The sequence below is a fragment of the Diadema antillarum genome, unplaced genomic scaffold (genome assembly GCF_040938485.1).
Source record: "Diadema antillarum isolate AM-2024a unplaced genomic scaffold, OU_Dant_1.0 scf00000108, whole genome shotgun sequence".
Lineage (NCBI taxonomy): Eukaryota > Metazoa > Echinodermata > Echinoidea > Diadematoida > Diadematidae > Diadema > Diadema antillarum.
This window is the reverse complement of record NW_027270997.1, coordinates 1,239,795-1,262,316: the sequence shown is the minus strand read 5'-3', so window position 1 is coordinate 1,262,316 and position 22,522 is coordinate 1,239,795. Positions and strand designations below refer to the sequence as shown.

The 22,522-nt window shown below is 36.3% G+C and overlaps 1 protein-coding gene across 1 annotated transcript in view; it reads right to left on the bottom strand.

The window, feature by feature from the left end:
- LOC139719314 (branched-chain alpha-ketoacid dehydrogenase kinase-like) overlaps positions 1-22,522 on the bottom strand; it is a 55,800-nt gene that overhangs the window by 13,346 nt on the left and 19,932 nt on the right. Inside the window, exons 5-9 of the mRNA XM_071630734.1 lie at positions 12,747-12,866; positions 11,916-12,014; positions 10,294-10,367; positions 7,121-7,249; positions 5,294-5,383 (exon numbers count right to left, since the gene is read on the bottom strand). Coding sequence (XP_071486835.1) covers positions 5,294-5,383; positions 7,121-7,249; positions 10,294-10,367; positions 11,916-12,014; positions 12,747-12,866 — 512 coding nt within the window. The remainder of the gene's footprint in view (positions 1-5,293; positions 5,384-7,120; positions 7,250-10,293; positions 10,368-11,915; positions 12,015-12,746; positions 12,867-22,522) is intronic.

Sequence of the window (22,522 nt, the reverse complement as noted above, 5' to 3'; positions counted from 1 at the left end):
TAATGCATAAGGTGATATGCTAAAAAAAAAGGAAAATAAGCATGTACGTATTCTTTGTTCAGTAGATTCAATCATTAGGCAGTTGTCAAGTTGCACATTTATTGGTTCACTTGTCTGGATTCTATCAACTTTGCAATGGGAAAAACAGAAGTGTTTGTAGATTATGATTCTAATAATTTTTTTTTTCTTGCAATGAACTAGTTGTACAATGTACTTGTGTGGATTATTACAATGTATCATTTTGAGCATATTCATGATAATATACTTTCTACGCCTGTGCTAACAGCTATCTGATGAATGGGTGGCTCTACTAGAAATATCTGCCTCTGACTGAACAGACAATATATCTTCAAGTTTTCATGAAAAATAGAAATAAAGGATGACAGTTTGTCCTTTTTCTCACCAAGTTTCTTCTGCCAAATTCGAAATGCAGTGATACAGTTAACAGTCATCGAACATCCACTACACAAATCTGTTTTGATCCTTGTTTTTGATGGGAGTCATAATTTCAAACACACAACTCTTTTGAATTGTACTCATAGGTATTTTTTTTTCCAATTTTGTATGTAGTAGGGATTTAGGAGACAGCAGCAAGAAAATTCTTCTGTCTGCAGGATACATTCACTGTAAATCACTCTACTTTTTCAGCACTGTTCATGAAATTATCAAGTTTTGATGCACATTTTCGATGTTGGTATCAATCCCATTAAAAAAAAAAATTTGGTGTGTACATATGTTTTTGAGGGTCCACAGTGGAAGATGGCATATTCGCAGCCAATGGCATTCTTACATACTGTATTAAGATGAGAATGATCTTTAATGGAGGTCATCTCATTTTCAGTGATAATTAAAGTAATTTATTTCAAAATCCAAGATAGCATACCCAAACCCCAGTCAAGGACTGACAAACTGACTACAAATGTTGACTTTGCTTTAATAGTAGGATGAAGAAAATGTACCAGCTATTACAAAGACTTCTGTAAGTAATGAGACTAACATGTGGAAATTATATGATTACATAGATCATGTCTGGCTAGTCTGTATCATGCTCACACAATGGAAATCATCACGGCCTTCAGACATGCAACTTACAATTGTAGCAGCTTCCACTTTCTGTTAACGCAAGCCAAATCCAATCTGCCGGGAAGATCTGTACTCACTCATGATGGCACTTTAGTTGCACTTGCAAAAAGTATATAATGGTGTTGTATAAAAACATAAGAAAGTATAGACCTAAGACATTGCCAATAATCTATGTTCAACAAAAAGCTCACACAAATAGGTTTTTTGTTCCAATTTATATGTTAATCATTTATTTCTCTTTTGGTTATTTTTTTCGTGCCTAGAAGCTCTGATCATTATATTGTACTTGCAAGCAGTTTATTGCACTTTACACTGTTCACACCTTACTGATCAAAATTGTATGCGGGGAAGAACAAGGCAAACTCATGTGAGGCCTGTGTATTCCTTACGCGCCTTGCATGATGCGTCATTCTCTCAAGCACACGACAAAATGTCTGTACAGGTAGTATGTTTGTTTCTTCCACATGAGCAGTAAAACAAGCCAGCCTAGCAGACAGAATCTAGGGATATCCCCTACTTATCATACAGGGGTGGAGCAGGTACACTGTGAAACCAATTCCATGGTTCAACATCGTTTACTTGGTTAATGATTTTGACGAGGAGAAACACTGGATTGTCTGTGATACTTGTGTAATACTCTTGGCAATACACCCACCGTCATATATTGACATGACAGCTCAGCTGCCTGTGGCTTTTTTTTTTATATTTAAAGGGCTTGAAATGATAAGATTCCTCTAGAGACCTACTTAATTTCCTTTCCATCAATTAACCAGCTGAAGGAACAATAAATTAGTCGGACATAAGCCCCCTTTAGGACAAATATCCTTGGATAATTATACCCAAGATGACGCATGCACTTGATCCATCTGATGTGTGAATATTTATCGTGTAAGTCCGTACCATGAAAGATGTCATTCGTACAGATTCCCTGTGCCACAACTGAAGGTTGCTACGACGATATTGCTGTACATGTAATTAATCGAGTTAAAGTAACATATCAAGATATTCTAGAGAGGTGAAGATTATTGTACAATACTCTTATTACTGTGTTAACCCTAGCATGCCACTGTACGTGATTTCCCATTCATTGTAAATATCACATAATGCAGATTTTAGATGTTATGATGTAATTGTAGTATGTGGCCAAAGGTGAAAGAGAGAGAGAGAGAGAGAAAGAGGAAGAATGATACGTATTTCAAATCTTTACTCGAGTATCATGTATTTTGTACATTGGCATGTGTATGGGTAGTGGTGGACATGTTTTGTATATGTATTAAATTCTAGCACAACACTAATACATTTTTAATGATACCTAATCAGCCTTAGTTATTATCCTCACGCTTTTTAATCAATTCCCTTTTGTGTACCATTCAGCACAGATGTACTACATGTGATGCAAACTCAATTAAAATAAAATTAGTATCAAAAGTCTACTGAACTGTTTTTGATGTTTACTTTTGTTACAGCTTGGTCTTAAATCACTGATTCTGTAAAAGCTGCATACATGTTACAAAGTAGGTACTCGTTAACAGCACAGTGGACTCCCGTTATAACAAAGTCCTTGGGACCGGCAGCTTTCTTTCTTTATATCAAAATTTTGTTATAACCAAACAAATAAACAATAAAAATACATAGAGCTGACAATGTTGCCGTCTGAATTTTTACTTCGTTGTAAAGCGGAATTTTGTTATAACCGCGTTCGTTATAACGGGAGTGCACTCTACCTCTTTTCCCACCTCTTAAAATGTTAAGTGCCAAATATTGCCATTTAGTAACTTCACTTGCTATTTCAGCAAAGGGCATACACCTTCAGACTGCTTCAGTAGTAATAAGTCATATGACTGCTGCATACTTTTGTCATCGTTTCTGACTTACTGGTAGACAGAAATGTTTTCCAAAATGGGACAGTTAATCCATAAGTGATTTGTATAAGGAACAACCTGTGGTTTAGGACTAACATACTTAGAGCTACATAATGTTAAAAGGAGGAAAAGCAAAGAAAGGAACACTCTGATATTACATTCAATCATCAAAAATTGTATAAATACATGGGATATTTTCAGGTAAGTCTAGTATTACGCCAACAACAACATCAAGCAATGCATTCAGACCAGGATAATGATGGTTCTTTAATACTCTGTCTCCATATCACTTTCATCATCACCACCAACATCATTAGAATAATTAAATATTAGACTTGTCCTTGACAGCCTTTCTACAGGCTGCCCATGTTGTACATGTATTCTGCAACTGGCTGAGATGCAGAATTTCTGGAGGCAAACATTCTACATTGTATAATAATGTATTTGAAGATATTCTAATGTAAGATATTCTTTTGGCAGTATTCAAATGTAAGATACTATTTTGTTTAAACATTCTAATGGTATATTCTATCGGCACTCTAACATGAATCTTCAGAAGAAAAAAAAAATGCTGCACTAATGAGTTTTACCACATGTATCCCAATGTTGGTAGTTCTTTGCACAAAAGTTTGGTCATGTTTGGTCAAGTTATGCCTATGTTAATGCTATCAACCTAATACTTTGGCTTTACATACCTTTTCCCTTTTTCTTTTGTTTTGGAAATCTCCAGTCAATACTTGCTGTGGCAGTGACTAAAAGGTTTCAACATGGTTTCAAAAGGATAACATTTCAAGGTACAAATTGATATCCTGCCATTAGGTCCCTTTTGTTTTCCTTTGTATTAAAGTTGTTTTTCCCAGAGTTTGATTTTTTTTTTTAAAGATCAAAACGTTCTTTATAAAAAAATAGACTGAAGACAGTTACATTTTTGAACATCAATAATGATGAGACTTTAGTAAAACTCAAGCACTCTATTCCAATGTTCATGGATAGTAACTTCATGTGACCCCTGCCTGATCTGTTACTTGTAGGTTCCTTGCGTGAAAATAACTTCATATACATGTACTAGATATTGACTGTCATAAATAGAATTTAAACAAAAAGATACAGAACAAAGCAAGTGTCATTAAATTTGAACAATAATAGAAAAGTTTTGGAAATTCAAAGTTTTGCAGACTTTTACAGAACACTGATGTTGGTTACAGCCACATAATGATACTACAAGTGCATACTACATTAGTGATGATGTCTCGGCTTCAGAAAAAAAAAAAATAAAATAATTTTTTTCTGGTCAGGAATTATCAACCACACGTCCTCCCACTGAAAAGCCATTACTGTGGATTTATTTCATTATTTCATCTCTAGAAACTTGATGTAATGGATATGTACTACATTATTTTTCATTACATTTTAAAAGAACACTACTCAGTGCAATTTTGTGTGCAGGTATAATCACTAGCAGGAAACAATATTTACTGTAGGTAAAATGTGATTATGACCAATAATCAGGGTGTACAAAAACATGTTAAACTGTAAAATTCCATAACTTTCTTGTTCAAAGTGCCATTTAATGAAACTTCAACAATTTTCTTCACGTGATTTTATTCTCTTCAAGCGTGACATTCTGTAGATTTAAATCTGATTTCAGATTTTTTTTTCTCGAGTCTGTACACATTTTGCTATTTCTATGTATCTAACTCACCTGAAAATTTTCATTCCTGATTTTTTCAAAAAACCTCAATATCATCCCTGTCTATTAAAATAAATATGAACACTAGAATGTCTTCAAATTTAATGTTCATGTTGGCAATTGTTTACTCCTAATGTGACAGCCATGGAAGAAATATTTCTTAAAACAGGGCTTGACACTAATGGTGGCCCGGTGGCCCGGGGCCACCAAAAATGAAAGTCGGGCCACCAAATTTCAAAAAAGAGCAAATTTGGTGGCCCGCCTCGGGCTACCAAAATTTTGTGAAAAGTACGTCAATAAATTCGTAATTTTTTGCGCCGAAAATTAGCAGTTAAATCTGTTTAAAGAATGGATGAAAAGGACTAAATGAGTGCCTGAGAGTGAGTGTTGTGAGTTTGTTGAGGTTTATTTATGAGTATAGACATGTCCAACTTCCAATGCTTTACAATGATAAAACTGAAATATTTGACTCATTGGAAAAACAGGATTTTTAAGGTTTTTTTATTGTTTTTTTCGGGCCACCAAATTTTTCTCTCGGGCCATCAAAACTTTGAAAGTGAGGATTTTGGTGGCCCCATCGGGCCACCAAACAAAAAGGCAAGTGTGGAGCCCTGCTTAAAACCCCTTACAAAATCACCGTCCTCCTGGAAATACTCACCTGATGATGAAGTCGATGTCGTTGTTGGCAATGGTGACGACGACGTCCGGTAGGTTCATGGGCGTGTCCAGGTGGCTTTCAACAGTGGCTCTACACAGTAGGTTGAGAGGATCACTTGATTCAGAGACAAACCTTTCTTCATTACATGCATTCATCCTCACTGGATGGGAAGTTAGGTTTTAGACTTTTCCCATGGCAGAAAAAGATATCACTTGTAAATGTTTTAAGGAAGATTTTGGGGCAGATAAAAGTGATTTTGACGTCAGAAAGCAAATAAAGATCATGCTTCTCCAGTCATCTTCAATACATAGTTAATGGTCCCTTTGTTTCTTTTTGCTATCATTGAATATTTTGCACTCGATTCTGGGCATTTTCTTGTCCTAATCCTTTAAAAGGACGGTACAGTTTGGGTTGAGATTGGGCTTCAGGTTTCTAACTTTTTTATATAATTTTTGAGATAATGGCAAACCTCTATGAAATATAAAAGAGCATATAATTCCAAGAGGAATTCAAAGTTTGTTTGATGAAAATTGGTTGATTTGAAATGGCTGAGATATCCAAAACAAAGCAATCTTAATAATGGGTGGGATCCACCCTTAAATAGGATCACTTCATTTAGTTTTGTTTGTGGATATCTCAGCCATTTCAAAACTAATTTTCATCAAAAAAACTTTGAATTTCTCTTAGAACTGTATGTTTTTTAACATTTCACAAGCTGATTTCTAAGTACAATATCTCACAAAAAGTTTAAAGCTGAATCCTCACCTCAACCAACTGTTACCATCCCTTTAACCACAAAACCATGTTTACAGGCAGGGAGCAGAGCTTAGCCTGACATTTAATCCACCTCTATCAACATACTCTACACTCTTTGGATACACCCTTACCACACATGCCATAGGTGCTGACTGTACATAGATGCTGGCACATTTCTAGGAGCAGGCTGGATATAACAGGGCCATTGAGTCTGTGATACATTGATGATTGAAATGTGTTTTTTGTTTTCAGCAAACTTAGGAGATTGTTTTTTTTTTTTTAATGTGCAATCAGCATCCAAACAGACCATGATTCTAACCCCAATTGTGAAAACTGCTCACAAGCATGATTACAGTCGACCCTCGTTACAACAACGCCCTCAGGACCAGCAGTTTTTTTTTTCCCTTATATCGAATTTTCTTTATACATGTAGCTGAACAGAAAAAGTATAGAAGGATATATAGTAGATAACTCGGGGCCAGAATTTCACTTCGTTGTAACCGGAATTTCATATAACTGTGTTTGCTATAACAGGAGTGCACTGCACAAATGGGATCTTTCTACTGCCTGATATATTTCCCTGACATACTATCATGTGTGTTAACACAACAGAAGAACCTCATAACTAAAAATTGCTGCTTCTGTATTGAAAAGAAGGAACATAAACTTAAAAGGCATAGAAATAAATCAAATAATGCTAAAGTCTTTTAGGCCTTTATCTTGATTTTTAGGAGCTGCAAACTACTCGCGCTCGACAATAAATTATGAACAAAACTAGACTCTTATTCTACAGTGATTAAGAGATATGGTTTCAATACAATTTTCACTGTACAAAGTCATGTAATTTTATGACATATCCCAACAGTCTTTACTTTCTTTCTCAATCATGTATTGACTTGAATGGAAATCAGATTTATTTCTCATCAGCATTTAACAAAAAATACAACACATATCAATGGGTAAAACAATTTTGAAAATCTCCCACAAACTTGAAGAACACATTTATCTTGCAGACACAAGTACACTAGGGTAGTGGAAGGAAAAATAACAATTATATGAAGACTTTCTCACCTCATAGCATTCTTCATGAGTTCAGGCAGCATGTAGTCCAGGGGCTGGACGATGTAGGGGAATGTGGCTCCGACATGTCCATTAATCTTCACACTCGGTGCGTGGCCATACCTCAGTTCACACTGCTCCCTGGATATGAATATTCATGAGGCCATAGCATGCATGCAAAACCCTATGCTCTACCACTACAGTCAGTCCGCAGCGTGAGCGAAAACGCACATATTTATTCAAGTCGTATGCACGGCTGAGCGGTGCTTGCATGCGTAATGAGCAGATACATAGTCATGAATAAATCCGTGTAGAACGAGTATTTCTTGTCAGTTTTCGACACTTTTAATATCGACTGAAAGAGAAAACATTAGCAAATATGCTCATGATCAAAATAAAACGGAAAAGAAGAATATAGAATGTCAAAATCTCTCTTGAATTCGGTATTGTATTCAAAAATATTCCTTCACGTTTGATGCCAAAAAACTAACCTGAAATCTTTCATGCCCCTCTAAAATATGGTGAAGACTATGTCCGCTAAAGTATATAGTATCACAATAAGGGCAAGTTTTCTCATTCTCATTTCAATACCGGTCAGGAACTAGCAAAATTCAGAGACATGTCTAGCGTCGAGTTTAAAAAGATTATCCTCGCGTTCGCACCGGAATTCTGGGTCTGTGATTGGTCGAAATCTGTCGCAAGACGCGGCGTGTCGCATTGAGCAGTATTCATTGGCTGCTGACTCAATGCTGTGAGTTCAAAAACTATGTATCAGATAGAAGTGTCATTGATATGAGTAATAGCTGAATAGTGTACAATTGAGTTGGAGGTATTTTGAAAATGAAAGCCTATATTAGTTTCATGAAATCCATGATTTTTTTTTTTATGTCAGGTTCCAGATTGTGATCGAATGTTCACTCTCTATACAAAACTTGAACTTTACACAGAAACCAATGATGTGTATGTGAGTGTGCACTTACAATGACCCTGAACAATGGACCTGGCTACCACCTGTCCCGAGCTCTGCTGCAAGGCACATGAATGCTTTATCAATTATTCATGTGGATTGCCCTGAGCACTGCTAGTCTGAATTCTTGACACAGGGTGAAATACATGCACATGAAAGAAGTAAGCACATGTTTCCATGTGCTTGCACACACATTTCAGAATGAACAAAGACTAGCTGCGATAGTGGAATTCCTCATGAAGCATTCCAATCCTGGTCATTGTCCACGACCATTGTCTGGGTATCAACAACACACTCCACGCGTGTTCATTCACTATATACCCCACTTCTGGTAAGAAAACATAATTTGCCTTGTTTTCAACAGGAAAATTCACAACCTTAAAAATGGTGCCCCTCTTCGTTTTTTAATTGATCATATTCGCGCAAGTTTCACGATTGTGAAATCGAAGAAATTATGGAGATCTATTTTCAATACCAGTCAGGAACTAGCAAAACATCAAACTATGATCTAAAAGCTTCTTGAACACTGGCAAAATGATCGTTTATTTTTGATGCTAAAATGGACTACTATATTGAGATCAAAAATAGGGAAGTTAGGTATCAAATTAATGAGCATAATCAGCTCTATAACCTACCCAACCATCCTGGGTCAAACAATGCATTGCGAAAGCTATGTAAGCTGTTATTGCGACCTCTGCAAAAACTCTCGCAAAGTATCGCGAATCTTGTCAGTCTCAAGGGCACAAACTGCGCAAACGTGATTCTGAATAAAATTGTCGTTCGTGCCTCATTATCGCACGCGCTGCGGACTGACTGACTATATAACATGCAAACTATACTGCCCGACATCACCAACCCTGCCCATTCAAGATAAAGTGCCCCTCTGCTCATGTCGAAATATGATAGCCCTTGCCCATATCAAAATATAATAGGCTCAGGAATATGTCATCACTTGATACAGCTTCCAGTTCATTTTGCCATGGACTCCAACACAGCATCAGCATGACTGTACAGTCAATATGGAAATTATGGAGATCCCCAATTACCATCTGAATTCTTAATACTGTGATTTTGATGATAGCAACTGTAATAATCTTAATCACCAATTTCATCATTTTTCACACTTTCTTGTAGTTGCATAATTAAGGAATGCAATGGCAAAATATTTACAGCTAATCATATGACTTTAATAATACATGTCCAGTGGATCTTCTTTGCTACATGTACGTGTTTGTCACAAATTACTTCATTGCAACTGATTTTAATAACATATTGCCCTACATCGACGTAAATAAGCACTGAATTGAACATTTTGATGGAAGAATTTCATGAATTTGAATAATTACGCAGTACCCGCTGCATACTACTTTAAAAGTGGATATTTTCACGCGACTAATTTTTCGCGCTTGACCCGGCAAGAAAAGTTTCACATGTTTTAAATTCCGCGGAATCAAGACATCATGCACAAGAACATATGGCAAGCAAAAATATTCGCGTGCTTCTATTTTCGCGCTAGTTTCTGGTTTCTGGCGCAAAATGCGCGAAAATTTCAACACCGCGAAAATTTCCACTTTTACAGTATAAGGATTAGAACCGACACTTGCTGTCAGGCGGAAGCTCGGTGGTCTAGCGGAGATGATGCCTGTCCGGAGATCAGGAGGTCGTAGGTTCGAATCCTGCTCGAGTATGTACGCTCATGATTTCTTTTATCATGGCTACTACCAAAACACTGATCAATTCAGTGCTTATTTGTAAATCAGTTGCAATGAAAACATCTCAACGGAAGAACCTCATGAATTTGAATAATTACTTCATTGTTTCTGGTCAAAGGTGCAGTCACTAGTTTCGCTATACTGCCCGACAGTCAGTTCGCAGTTTTAGGGGTGTTTAGACCGTACATTTTGTATATTTGCGCATTGTGAAATTACATACTCTACGTAATTTCTCTGACCTGTAGCACAACAACTTCATTTCAATGCTTTAATTTAGCATGAGACATCTTAAATCAAATGGGATGCAGTATATAAAACAAATATCGCTTGCTTCATTTCAGGTCACAGTCAAAACTATTTGCCCTCAGTGATTTTTCAACAGTGTTATGCCCCTTGACTCCATCTTGGGGCATAGCACTGTTGAGAGAGCATCTCTGGGCAAATAGTTTTAACCATGCCCTTTGAAGCAGATAATATAATTTGTAAAATATGCATTGCACACTTACCTTACAAACCCCGCCCACTTTTCAATTACATTCTTCAGTGTCATTTTGGTGGCAATGATCCCTATGGAGTCATTCTATGACACAAAAACACACACACACAAAGAAAAAATACAATGCAGGAAAACCATTGACTGACATTCTCATTTCATGCTGACTACAAATTGATTCATTTGTTTAAAAAAAACAAAAAAACAAAATGCAAGCACAATATACAAAACAAAGTACATTTCACAAGGGTTGAACTGTATAAAGACTAGCCTTATTTACATACATGTACCATTCCAACATCTAATGTCATATAGAGTTCTAATAGATAAGTACATTGAAAGTGTTGGATAGAGCGTAAGCTTATTCAACTCAAGTGCAAGAAACTACATGTAAATTCCTTTGGTACAGTGCACTCCCATAATAACGAACACTGTTGTAACGAAATTCCGTTCAAAAAAAAAAAAAAATTCCAGGTCGCAAAATTATCGGCTCTCCGTTTTTTACTGTTTATTTGTTCAGCTACAATGAAATTTTGATATAACGAAAGAAAACTGCTGGTCCTGAGGACTTCGTTATAACTGGAGTCCACTGTGTGATGTTAAATATTTCCTTTCCTCTTTAAAGTACATCTACATATTACCTATGATGTCTTTGATCTTGACTGAGCATAATACCTAGTAAAAATCATTCAAACTTGACACAAATTGTCACCTCACATTGAAACAGTGTGTCCATGCCCAATACAATAACTTGTGGGTAATTCCATGAAGTTGGGGCAGTGTCCATGTAGCATCGTGATATTTGAAAAATACATTTCAGCATAACTCAATATTAATGATGCTATACATTTATTGTTTGTAGGCTTTACATTTGCATTGAGGCCACACATTTTCCTGGAAATTTTGTGCCATTCAGACTCAATTATGATGAAGTTATTAAACAATATGTAACGGTGTCCTGTAGCATCGGGACGTGTCCATGTAGCATCGTGATATTTTAAAATTTGGTCCTAAGAGACAAATTATGGCAATTAGCTTGACCAAAATTTGATGCAATATGCATATTTACTAGATTAGTCAGATAGCAAAATATCTCAAATTTCCTGTACACAGTTTTAATTTTAAAAGAAAATTACAAAATGTATCACGATGCTACGCGGTGTCCTTTTTTGTTACATTTGGTGGACACCGCGTAGCATAGTGACAAATTGTGTAATTTTCTTGTAAAAGTAAAACTGTGGATATGAAAGTTAAGATATTTAGCTATCTGACTAATCTGGTAATTATGCATATTATATCAAATTTTGGTCAAGCTAATTGCATTAATTTGTCTTTTAGGACCAGAGTTGAACTATCACGATGCTACATGGACACGTCACGATGCTACAGGACACCGCTACATTTTTTTAAGATAACTTCATCAAAATTGAGTCTGAATGGCACAAAATTTCCAGGAAAATGTATGGTCTCAATACAAATGTAAAGCCTATAAACAATAAATGTATAGCATAATTAGTATTGAGTTATGCTAAAATGTAACACTTTGTGCCCCAACTTCATGGAATTACCCATGTACATTGTGTATGATAGCTTCTATTCATGAGGCTGGATCAGTTAGGAGAAGGGGATTACTACCTTGTCTTGGTGCAAAGCGAGATGATGTTCCGCCAGCATCCTGATTCCGAGCCGTGACGTAAGGATGCGATCCAAGAAGCGATGAATCAGCTCTTCATCCTGAACAATACATGTATACCATTACATATTTCTCACTGGGGTGTGAAAAGTCTATGAATAGATGATGCAACTTTCGCTGATGTGTTCTTCTGATATTGCTGCATTCACTCAACACAAATATCAAAGTGAACTTATACTTTAAGAGGTCATCTGTAGAAATGCTTAAAAATATAAAAGAGAGTGTATTTCTTCATATATTGGGAGGGAGGTTGATGACAGATGATAATCACAGGCCATTTTGTGTACATTTCATTGTTTGTGTTTTTTCTAGTGTTTTGTAGCAGAGATATATTGTAGCAGAGATATATTAAACAATAAACAGCATCATGTCAAAAACGTAGTATGGTGTGACTGTATTTTAGTCAAGTTTATTCTGGTGACATCTGTCTGAAATGAAGTACACCATCATCTGAAAATCTGCACTTCTCGAAGTCTAGGTCAGATCTTGTAGGCTGAAATCTAGAACTCTTTGGCAGAGTGAGAGTATGACAGTTTCATTCACTTTTCATTCAGGTCATGATAGTCTCAGTTCACGGACACCCATAAGCAACAGTGGCGGATCCAGAGGGGGGCGCAACCGGTGCAACCCCCCTTTATTTTTCGTTAAAAACAAAAGAAATAAAAAGAGAAAAATGAAATGAAACCCGGAAGTGGCACCAGAAATATTAGTTGCGCCCCTGGATCCGCCCCAGAGCAATCACACACGAAACATCAAGAATTGAGAAAGCCTACCGTGATGTGCTTTCTACACTCTCTGAATCCTTCGGCCAGGTGAGTGACAACGTCCTTGTGATCATCCAGTAGTGTCTTCACCATCTTGCAGTACTGTCTCTCTGTCTCCATGTCACGAATCTATGCATGCGAGGGGACGAACAAACAGTCCAAAGTATCGTCAAAGTCATGGTGATGATTCTCTTTAAAAAAAAATGACCTTCTAGACAAATTGGCTTCATCTTTACCTGTCTGTCTAACTTTCTACATTTTACCCCTCTCTCTCTCTCCTCATCTATCAATTCTCCATAAAAACTCATGTGTAAGTCGCACCTTTTTTGTCCTATAGACCGATTCGGGTTCGTTGAGGGCAGCAGACAATTTGTGGCACTGGGCGCAGCCATGAGCTCATTTTGCGGTGTCTTAGCTGACCCCCCCTCCTCTCCCCTACTCCCTGGGCAACATGTTTATCGCGCACTTGTAACAAAGGTTCGCGCACTAATCAAGCGTTTGTGCACTCAGTACGACACGCTCATTGGCTAAAACAACCATGCATCAGTTTTTCATTCCGTGCACTGAAGGGGGTGGGGGAGAGGGGAGGGGGTCGGCTAAGACACCGGGTAATGCCCTGCCCATGCCAAAAATACACATAGCGCGTCACAGAATCGGTCTATAAAATTTTGAAGGTTGGGGGTGCGCCTTATACATGAGAGTTGATGGTATTCAACTACAAAAGATTCATAATCAACCTTCATATTAATCACTAACAGCCCCTACTTCAACTTGATATCATCTTTTGCAATTATTTGCATCAAATCTGAGCCGATTATTATCGTCAAATATTGTGCCTTCGCACAGATTCCCAGGACCACAGGCAAGCTAATTCATTGAGATTAATGTTCTCAACTGGTTGTTCAATCTAGCACAGTGTAGTTGCAAGCCAGCAGGGCCACACATTAATACATGTATACTTCACAATCATGCTGTCCTCTTCTCCCATCTCAGACTGGTGCTCTAGACTGTTTCAATTCCAGTTTAGCTGTACATGCAATTCATTTCACATACAAATGTAGTTACCGGTATATGTATTTAAATGTCAATGAGGTGGCCTGGGGATGAGGCAAGACCTACATGGGGCAAGCTCTGTCATGTTCATGGTTGATCACTTTTATTATGTACAATCAAACAAATACATTGTAGTACAGGTACATCATCTTTATAGTCATATTCCCTGCATTTTTAGCACATGTATCATGATTTAAGTCTTAAAGCATTTTCGGTAAAGTCGATGAACAGAATAAAAGACAAATTATTGTGCATCACATAATTCCACTTTCTGTGAATCCCCTTTACCTTCCTTTGGTACAAGGGGTCATGTACCAAACATAAGATATTGGTAGACATTTCTTTGACTGTCAATCTTTTACGGTAATAATCATATACATGCATCCACACCATGTACGTGTATGGAGAGCAACAGATAATGCAATGAAGGCAGCAACGAGCAAAGTTAAAAATTAGTGTGTCAAGTCTTAAAAGTAATCCTCTATTAAAATTAAATGAAACAATCGGGAGGCAAAGTGGATGGAGGGATACCTCACGCACAAAACACACAGAAAATATGTTTAAATATAATTCAAACATTTAAGATTTCTCAGTGCTATAGAACAGCACACTCTTGACCTGACATTTGATGCATTACTTCAGACACCTAACACTATTTTGACAGGTGCCATGTTTTATATTACAGTAGAAACAGAAGGCCTAGCGAGCAAAGCCTGTAGACTACAACTACTGTACTACTACATACCTGAGTGTACACGTGATGTCTACACTGAATTTTATGTGATGTGTTTATCATTACATTACATTACATGTGGCACATTCTAGATAGTGTAGAGTATGTGTGTAAAAATCCTTGTTCTGGCAAGTATGCACATATGACTCTATCTATCTGGAGTGATATGATGAACAGATCAATTTCATGGTGCAGTCATATCTCATGAACATAATTCTAGAATGAAGGCTTCCCTCTGGAGACAATCCCATTTAGCTTCCTCGACCAAGAAACATCTATTGTACGCAATGTGTATTCCACAGAATTTCAGATGTGAAGAGGTTTTCAGGACTTTACGACATAGGTGAAAAGATAGGTGAGAAAATAGGTGTCAGCTCTGTTGTACGGTTGTTACACACATCTTGGAATTTCATGATGTATTTCAAATAAAATCCATGATGCATATGTTGGTTAGCTCATTTCTCCCAGCACTTGCAGCATAATTTCTTGCAAGACAAATTTGATGTCATAATACATACTTTGTGACTCAGTCATATCAGTTACATGACAATTAAAGGTATTATGAGGCCATCAATAATCCACATCAACAATATCTACATAACTGGATATTGAAAAAACACAATACTTGTATGCACACACCTCACTATATCTCATATATCTGGTATGCATGTTTTTGATTGAACGCAAGACTCACAGAATTACCAGACCTATCAACATTACAACACCTAAATATCTCCTTGCTGTTAAAAAAAACAAACAAACAAAAACAAAACAAATACAAAGAATATTATGTGATAGAACTTCAGAAGGTTGGAACATCTATGGAAAAATGGTTTTACTGTCTTTGACCTTAAAATGCCATGGATCTATCAGAATTATTTCCCTGCAGGTGTCTGTAGATTCCACAGATGTGCAGAGAATGGAAATTTATGCTTCTAACATACAGGTACCACAGTACCAGAATTAAAAAACAGGGACAACTGTAATATAAACTACATGATATGTTCTACTTGTTTTGCTATTTAGATCACATGGGACATTAATTCATAAATTGTATATATGGTCTTGTTTCAGATCAATGGTGTAACTGATGGACAAAATGGCTAAAATTTAGAATTGCTTTTCATGCTTTGAAATGTTGCTGAACATTTCACTTAGGGTTGGTATTTAATGGGAAAAAATGTTTCAGAGCTCCCATGTCAATGAAAAGGAAATTACGGGAAGGCAAACTGAAGCATGGGGCTAATTTTTATGAAAAATTCATTTTTCCATTTTTTGACATAGAAGCATAAAAATATTCAACTTCTCTTTCCATCATTATCAATATTTCATGCTTCCAATATACACTCCAAATTTTAGTCAACATTTTTTGATAAGGAGATGTAATTTTTTCATATTTGAGGAGGAAAACTCAAAATACAGTGTATGTCATTTTTTACAAAATGACCGTTTCTTTTTTGAATTTCTTTATTAAAAATGAGAGAAAATGAATCACTAATGGTGTATACAAAACATGCTTAGGAAGTAACACAATGATATAGGTATCACCAGATTTCGGTCATTTAAACTTGTGGTGATATTTTTCTGACTCGGGTGTTTCGGACGTGACTGTTAACAAAAGGCTATTGTTTCGGACGTGACACAGTAGTTAACATACAATTTAACTCATTTTAAGGTGAATAACAAAATTAATTTCATTAGAATTCAAATCTTAATGGTGGCCAAGCCACAGTTTATGCATAATTACTCTGTTAAAATGCATTCAACATATTAATAGTATACATGCAGGACATTCGTTTCGGACGTGACACACAATGTTTACACAAATTTGTGTCTCTAATGTTTGATACAAAGCCTTTCACGAAGCCTTAACTATTGTCCTGGCAAAGCAACGCACTGTATCCCTTAAGCTTGCCTGCCACATTAAAGTGGTGAGGAAAAGCAAATTTATTACCAAATGTCCTATTAACTTGTTGGAAAAAGTTGTAATACAACAAGTTGTAGCCAATTCATGCAAAGTATTTAGTTATCAAGAAGCCTGCCATTACACAAGTCGGGTACAGGCAATATTGAGATACAGAAGGATTTAGTGATTCATGTCACCTACACACATTTGAAAAAAGTCAGTTTTACAAGTCAGGAATAATGATTGAAGACCACTATAAAGCTTTATAGATCAGTAAAATCCATAATGTTGTTTCGGACGTGACTCTTAAAAGTTTACATGACACAGAGTGAAATAAAGAGCTTGTAGATCCATGTGCATTCTACAAATTGTATGCTGCCAAAAACTCAATCAACCCAGATTGTTTAGTACAAGTTTTCAAGAGTCATGAAGAATACAGGATGTTCAGGTGGTTTTATGTCCTAGTGAGTGACCTGTGCTTTGTACATAACCAAGTCATGGCATCACTAGGATTTATAATCTCTTATTTATGATTTCTTACACAAATATTCAAGAATCAGTGCATAAATGATATGCATTTGATAAATTGCAACAACATTCTCCTGGTGAATTCAAACATACCCTTCGATTGAAGTAGAGCTCACTTGTCTGCTGAAATTGGTTACTAGCCAGATAGATTACTACAGTAGTTACAATGTACCTTTAGAACATCTGTCCAGTTAACTCCTGCACATGCATGCAAACATGCTCAATTAACCTATGTGCATTTTTATATGCATATTCAAAGTGAGGAATGCTGTTATTTGTATTTTTGATACCTGTGACAAAGATCGAATCATGGCCTCGAAATTTTGTAGAACTGTACTGGAATCAATTGGTCCTGCACTGTACCATCAGTAACAAGTAAAAAAAAAAAAAAAATGTTATTTGTAATAAAATGCTAAATATCCTGACTACCATGGTATTTGTGACTGTAGGAACACAAGTTAGATAATGTTATGCATACAATTGTATATGCCATCAAGATTAAATATATTTAAAGGGTACTTTAGCAGGCAAGATCATATTTACATCCCCTTATACCACTTTTAGTTGCCAGTTTGTTTGTTTGTTTTTTGTATGTGTCTATGTAATCATTAAATTCAAGTTTCGTTTTACATTTTCATTTACTTAAATTTATCCATTTACAAGTGCATTGCTTGTTCAAATATATCGCACTACCCTGTCTGTCTATGATGCAATGCCCTTTACTGTATGTGTTGGGACATCATACATGTATCTAGCTCACTCGGGGATGTACAAGTACAGTTCTTACAATGTGTATCAAACATTCATTTTTATCAGCTATTCTAACGCTAAATCAGCTTCTGGTTGGGAGTGGATGGTATATGATGTGATTTCAAGTTTACATCTCTTTAATTCAATTTGGAGTTTGATTGTTCTCCATATATTATATGTCCATATGCACAACCTGTAAAACTTGGCTTGTCATATTTTGGTAGAGCAGATTGAGATGCACAAAAGAATGACCCTTAAAGAATTGAGAAGGGGAGTTGTAAAAGTATCATACTGCTCATAATAGCCCTCTCCCAGTTATTAGTACTCACACTCTAGTTTCATACATCTTTAATAATATCCCAGTTCAACAGCGTAGTGCACTAAGGTGGAACTTCATGGGGGGGGGGGGATAGTTGACTAAGGGTAACTTCTCTGGATAGCTACATTTCCAGATCAAGTGATTATTCCTAACAAAAATGTTTATTAATGGGGTGCAGTTTATCTGAAATCAGGATTGACCCTACTCATACACTGTACAAGTAGGGAGAGAAATCTGACATTTTGATTTTCACAGTATTCTCAGTACTACAGTTTGTGTGTTTACAGAAGTTGATGGAACGAAATATCAATGAATTATTAATGAAACTGATTCAATATTCACAACACTTTAGCATGACACTAATTTAATAACATACATGTACTGCTGCAGCACGCTTATGAGTCGCTGTGCAATGTATTGTACAGAAATATAACATGTGAATGTCCAATGAGAACATTATGCAATATCCATGTCCATACATGAATCAAATATTCTTGACAAATAAAGGTGAAAAAGAAAGAAAAATAAGTAATGGTAAGTTCATTTTTTTCCAAATAGTTTGCCTTGCATTGGTATTTCAGTGAAACTGACTTAAAACACAAATGGATGTGAGCAAAATTGTATAGAATTCAAGTAAAAAGTAATGTTAACACTAATGTGTCACGTCCGAAACAGTGTTTACTATAATGCAAACATCTGTTGCTTTTCAAACTACCAAGAATTTTAAATAAACTGCAGAGAGACTATGTAAGAGATATCAAATATGAGTTACATACTGCAGATATTACACATATTTTGAAACCCTACTCCCCATTTTCCCTCTGTGGATGAGGAAATGAAAGACACTCAGTTATCCCAATCCTAGGTTAAAATTAGGCATACTTGTGTCTCTGGGCAAGTAGGTGCCATTAAATAATGTTAGTTGTAGTTCATTCTACATCTTGTACCCTGTAAATGATAATGATACAAGAAGAATGAGTGGACAAATGTCTATTGCTGTGTCTGGTCCATTTGTCTAAATAGGTTGTTAACACGTCACGTCCGAAACACCCTTTGTTTACATTTATTATTCCAAAATGTACAAATGAACCTGAGCTGACATAATTCATGCATACATTTAACCAGTGTGTTGTTATGAAAGTCAGACAAGCAACTATTTACCTGGTAAGCCTGTTAGTGGAGAACCTGACTTGAAAGTTATCATGTGTATGTTTCGGATGTGACATGGTGTTTCAGACGTGACATGTGTTAACGGAAAACGTAAAATTCCCAGAAAATTTGTATTAAAAAACAAATACTTTTCTAATATTCACAGACTCTTATGAGAGTAGCAGTGGTGATTTAGAAATGGTGAAAACTGTTTAGTCATATTTTTTTGTATTGATTATCTTAATTTGAAATTTGTTTCGGACGTGACAAAAAGTTAACGGAAAATTGTTAACAAAAATGTATTTTTGAATGTTTTCTATTCAAGCATGGGTGATACCTTCATACTGCTACATGTTAATCTACACATCATTGGCCATGCCTTAGATAATGATTTGATGCTCTTTTTTTAAATTTACTTATTCCAAGCACTAATTCTACTTGACCCTAATTTGTTAACGGAAAATGTCACGTCCGAAACACCCCTTTAAAGGTAGTGTCACATACACATATGAGATGTTGTAGTGTTCCAATGGTGATAGGTATTTAGTATGACTCCTCTTCTTCTACAACAGCAATAATAAGATTTTAATTTTGGAAAGCTTCATAACATAATATTGATTATCCTAAAACCTTGTAAAATTTGTCCCTGAAGAATGGCACTTTTGGACCACGTATGCCTCCCTGGCAAGGAGATGAATTGACCACATAAGTTTGTTATGCTACGGGAGGTAGCACTTTTAGTGCCCTTTCAAACCACCAAAGGAAAAGGGAACACGACTTTGTACTTATTTTTTAGAGTTCATAAAGTAGTCATTTTCAAAGTTACACCATTGATCTGAAACAAGACCATATACCTTCTTAAAATGCTTCCTTACCCTTGACTGCTTGATGAAACAAAAGATGACACTGCAAAAGGCAACACTGGATCAACATTTATACCAAAGCAGTATTAAAATACAATATCTCAGGGAATAATTTTCCTGGTATCGCATCGCAATTTGCTATACACTTTTACACCACTGCTACACAAACTATCTTTTATGTAGCAGTTTTCTTCCATAGAAGTGTACAGGATACCATGTGAGATAATGTTCATCAGCTGAAATTGCTAATCAAATTTGAGTAGGAAAATTATTCCCTGTATCTGATGGTGGCTTAAACAAGACTATCAACTTGTGAAAAGAAAACCTACTTGTACAACACTTGATTCACATACAGTGTTATCCATTTATGACTTATTAAAAAGGGAAATTCCAAACGATTTTCATAATATTTTCACATCATGTAGTACATACATTGACAGCTCATATATTCGTGGAATTTATTGTTGTCCTTGAGCAGATAAGCGAACAAACTGAAAATCTTTAACAAATTACACGGAACAGTGTTGATGACATCAGAGCCTCACATATTTCAGAAATGTAGCAGTGTAATTCATTACAATACTGCTTACTCAACAAGTTCACCTGTGAAGAATCTATGCATACCGGTACTTTCTTCTTTTGTTCTGCTTCCTTGAGCCTCAACTCATGCATTCTTCTGGTGAGGCTGCCATGTCATCATCCTTGTTCATTGCAATTTGTTATAAGTTTTGAAAATATTCTCATTCCTCATCCCAATCACTATAAATTCTGAAACTCTGCACTCAGTTTAACTTATATGTTCAAATGTAAAAGTCTGAAAATCATCCAGAGGTCCCCTTTGATACATGGAGGGCACAGACACATATCTGTCTGGAAAAAGTCTCGAAGGACCAGGATTTATTGCCAAATAAAAACAGGTATCAATGAATATAAATTTGGTAGCCATAATCATATTTTCCAATTTGTGTAATTCTTGAAATTATTACAACACAATCTAAGAAATGGTACCAAGATCTTGCTTGATTTAAATGCAGAATGACTAAGAATGGTCACAAGCTCTGAACTGAAATAAAAACAAGCCTTACAATCTGACCACTTTGACTTCTTGGCATTGTGAAGAGCAGTGAAACTGATAGTGCAGTGGACACTTTACATGAAATAACAAACTTCCTCTGAGCAATGAAATTTTCTTTGTTACATCAAGAGTTTGCTGTTTCAACTACAATTTTGTATGTCAGTGTCCTAAATCATGAGGGATCACTGTAATAATTACGGTGTATGACAATCATGAATATAATGAACACTGATCATGATCATGATTAAAATTGCTTGAAAGTAATGACAGCATTGCTTAATTACACTGGTACAACTGTACTTGACACTTACGATGTAATACATTTAATATTACTGCAATTAAAGTAATCTGGATGATGATCAGCCAAACAGTGTTACAGTGAGAGAAATCATGATTAAATAGACCTAAAAACAATTTGGAGTACCAATCAATGTTTGGATTACAATTCAATATTACACACTAGGATTATACACAGCTGTAGACATTTTCAAGCATATCACATGACTAGAAGTAGGAACATCAATACCAAAGTGTGTGACATTCTTGTTCATAATCATAAATTGCATATAAATATGGATAAGTATGATGACTGAGTCACAGCTAGCAGTAAAAATCAGACTGATGGATTTAAAAAGAAAAAAAGGCTTCCCCTTGCCACTTTCCAAGAAATGCCAGGTGCGCTGTGCTTAAATTATGGAAACATTTAATACTAAATGTGTGTGACATTTTTTGTTCATACTGCATATGATGACTGAGTCACAGTTTGCTGTGGAAATCGGGTTGATGGATTTAAATGAGAGGGTTCCCTCGCCACTTTCCAAGAAATGTCAGGTGCGTTGTTGTGTGTTGTGCCTTAGTAATTGGGAGTCACTCCAGCTACAGACTTTGTGTTCTTTGTCTATGATGACGATCTTGTGATAGCAGTGCGATACAGGCAGTGGAACCCTGACCTCAGTGTGTGGTTCATGGCATGGGGAGGGCAAGGGCGTGGAAAAAGGAGGTAACCACCATAGACAGGGCAACTTGATATATATCGAGCATTTTACCATCATTCATTAGAGAGTAATCGAGTCATGTGTTTCGCCACGTGAGCACAGATGATATGAACATGCACTGTGATTTAAGACTCCCTCCCCCCCCCCCCCAAAAAAAAAGGAAAAAAGGGAAAAAAGGCATGAATATCAAGAAACTGGCTAAGGACAGATTTAAGTTTAACACAGAAAAGGAGTAAACTGTCAACATTTTCCTTTTTGAAAAAAAAAAGGTGAACATCTCCTGAACTTGGATGTGATAAATGCCTCTTCTAAACTATCTTCTCCCATCCCTCCCCCCTCCCCCCCCCCCCCCCCCCCCCCCCCGCAAAAAAAAGGGGGGGGCAGAGGAGTGGGTACATGCTGCGAACTAGGATA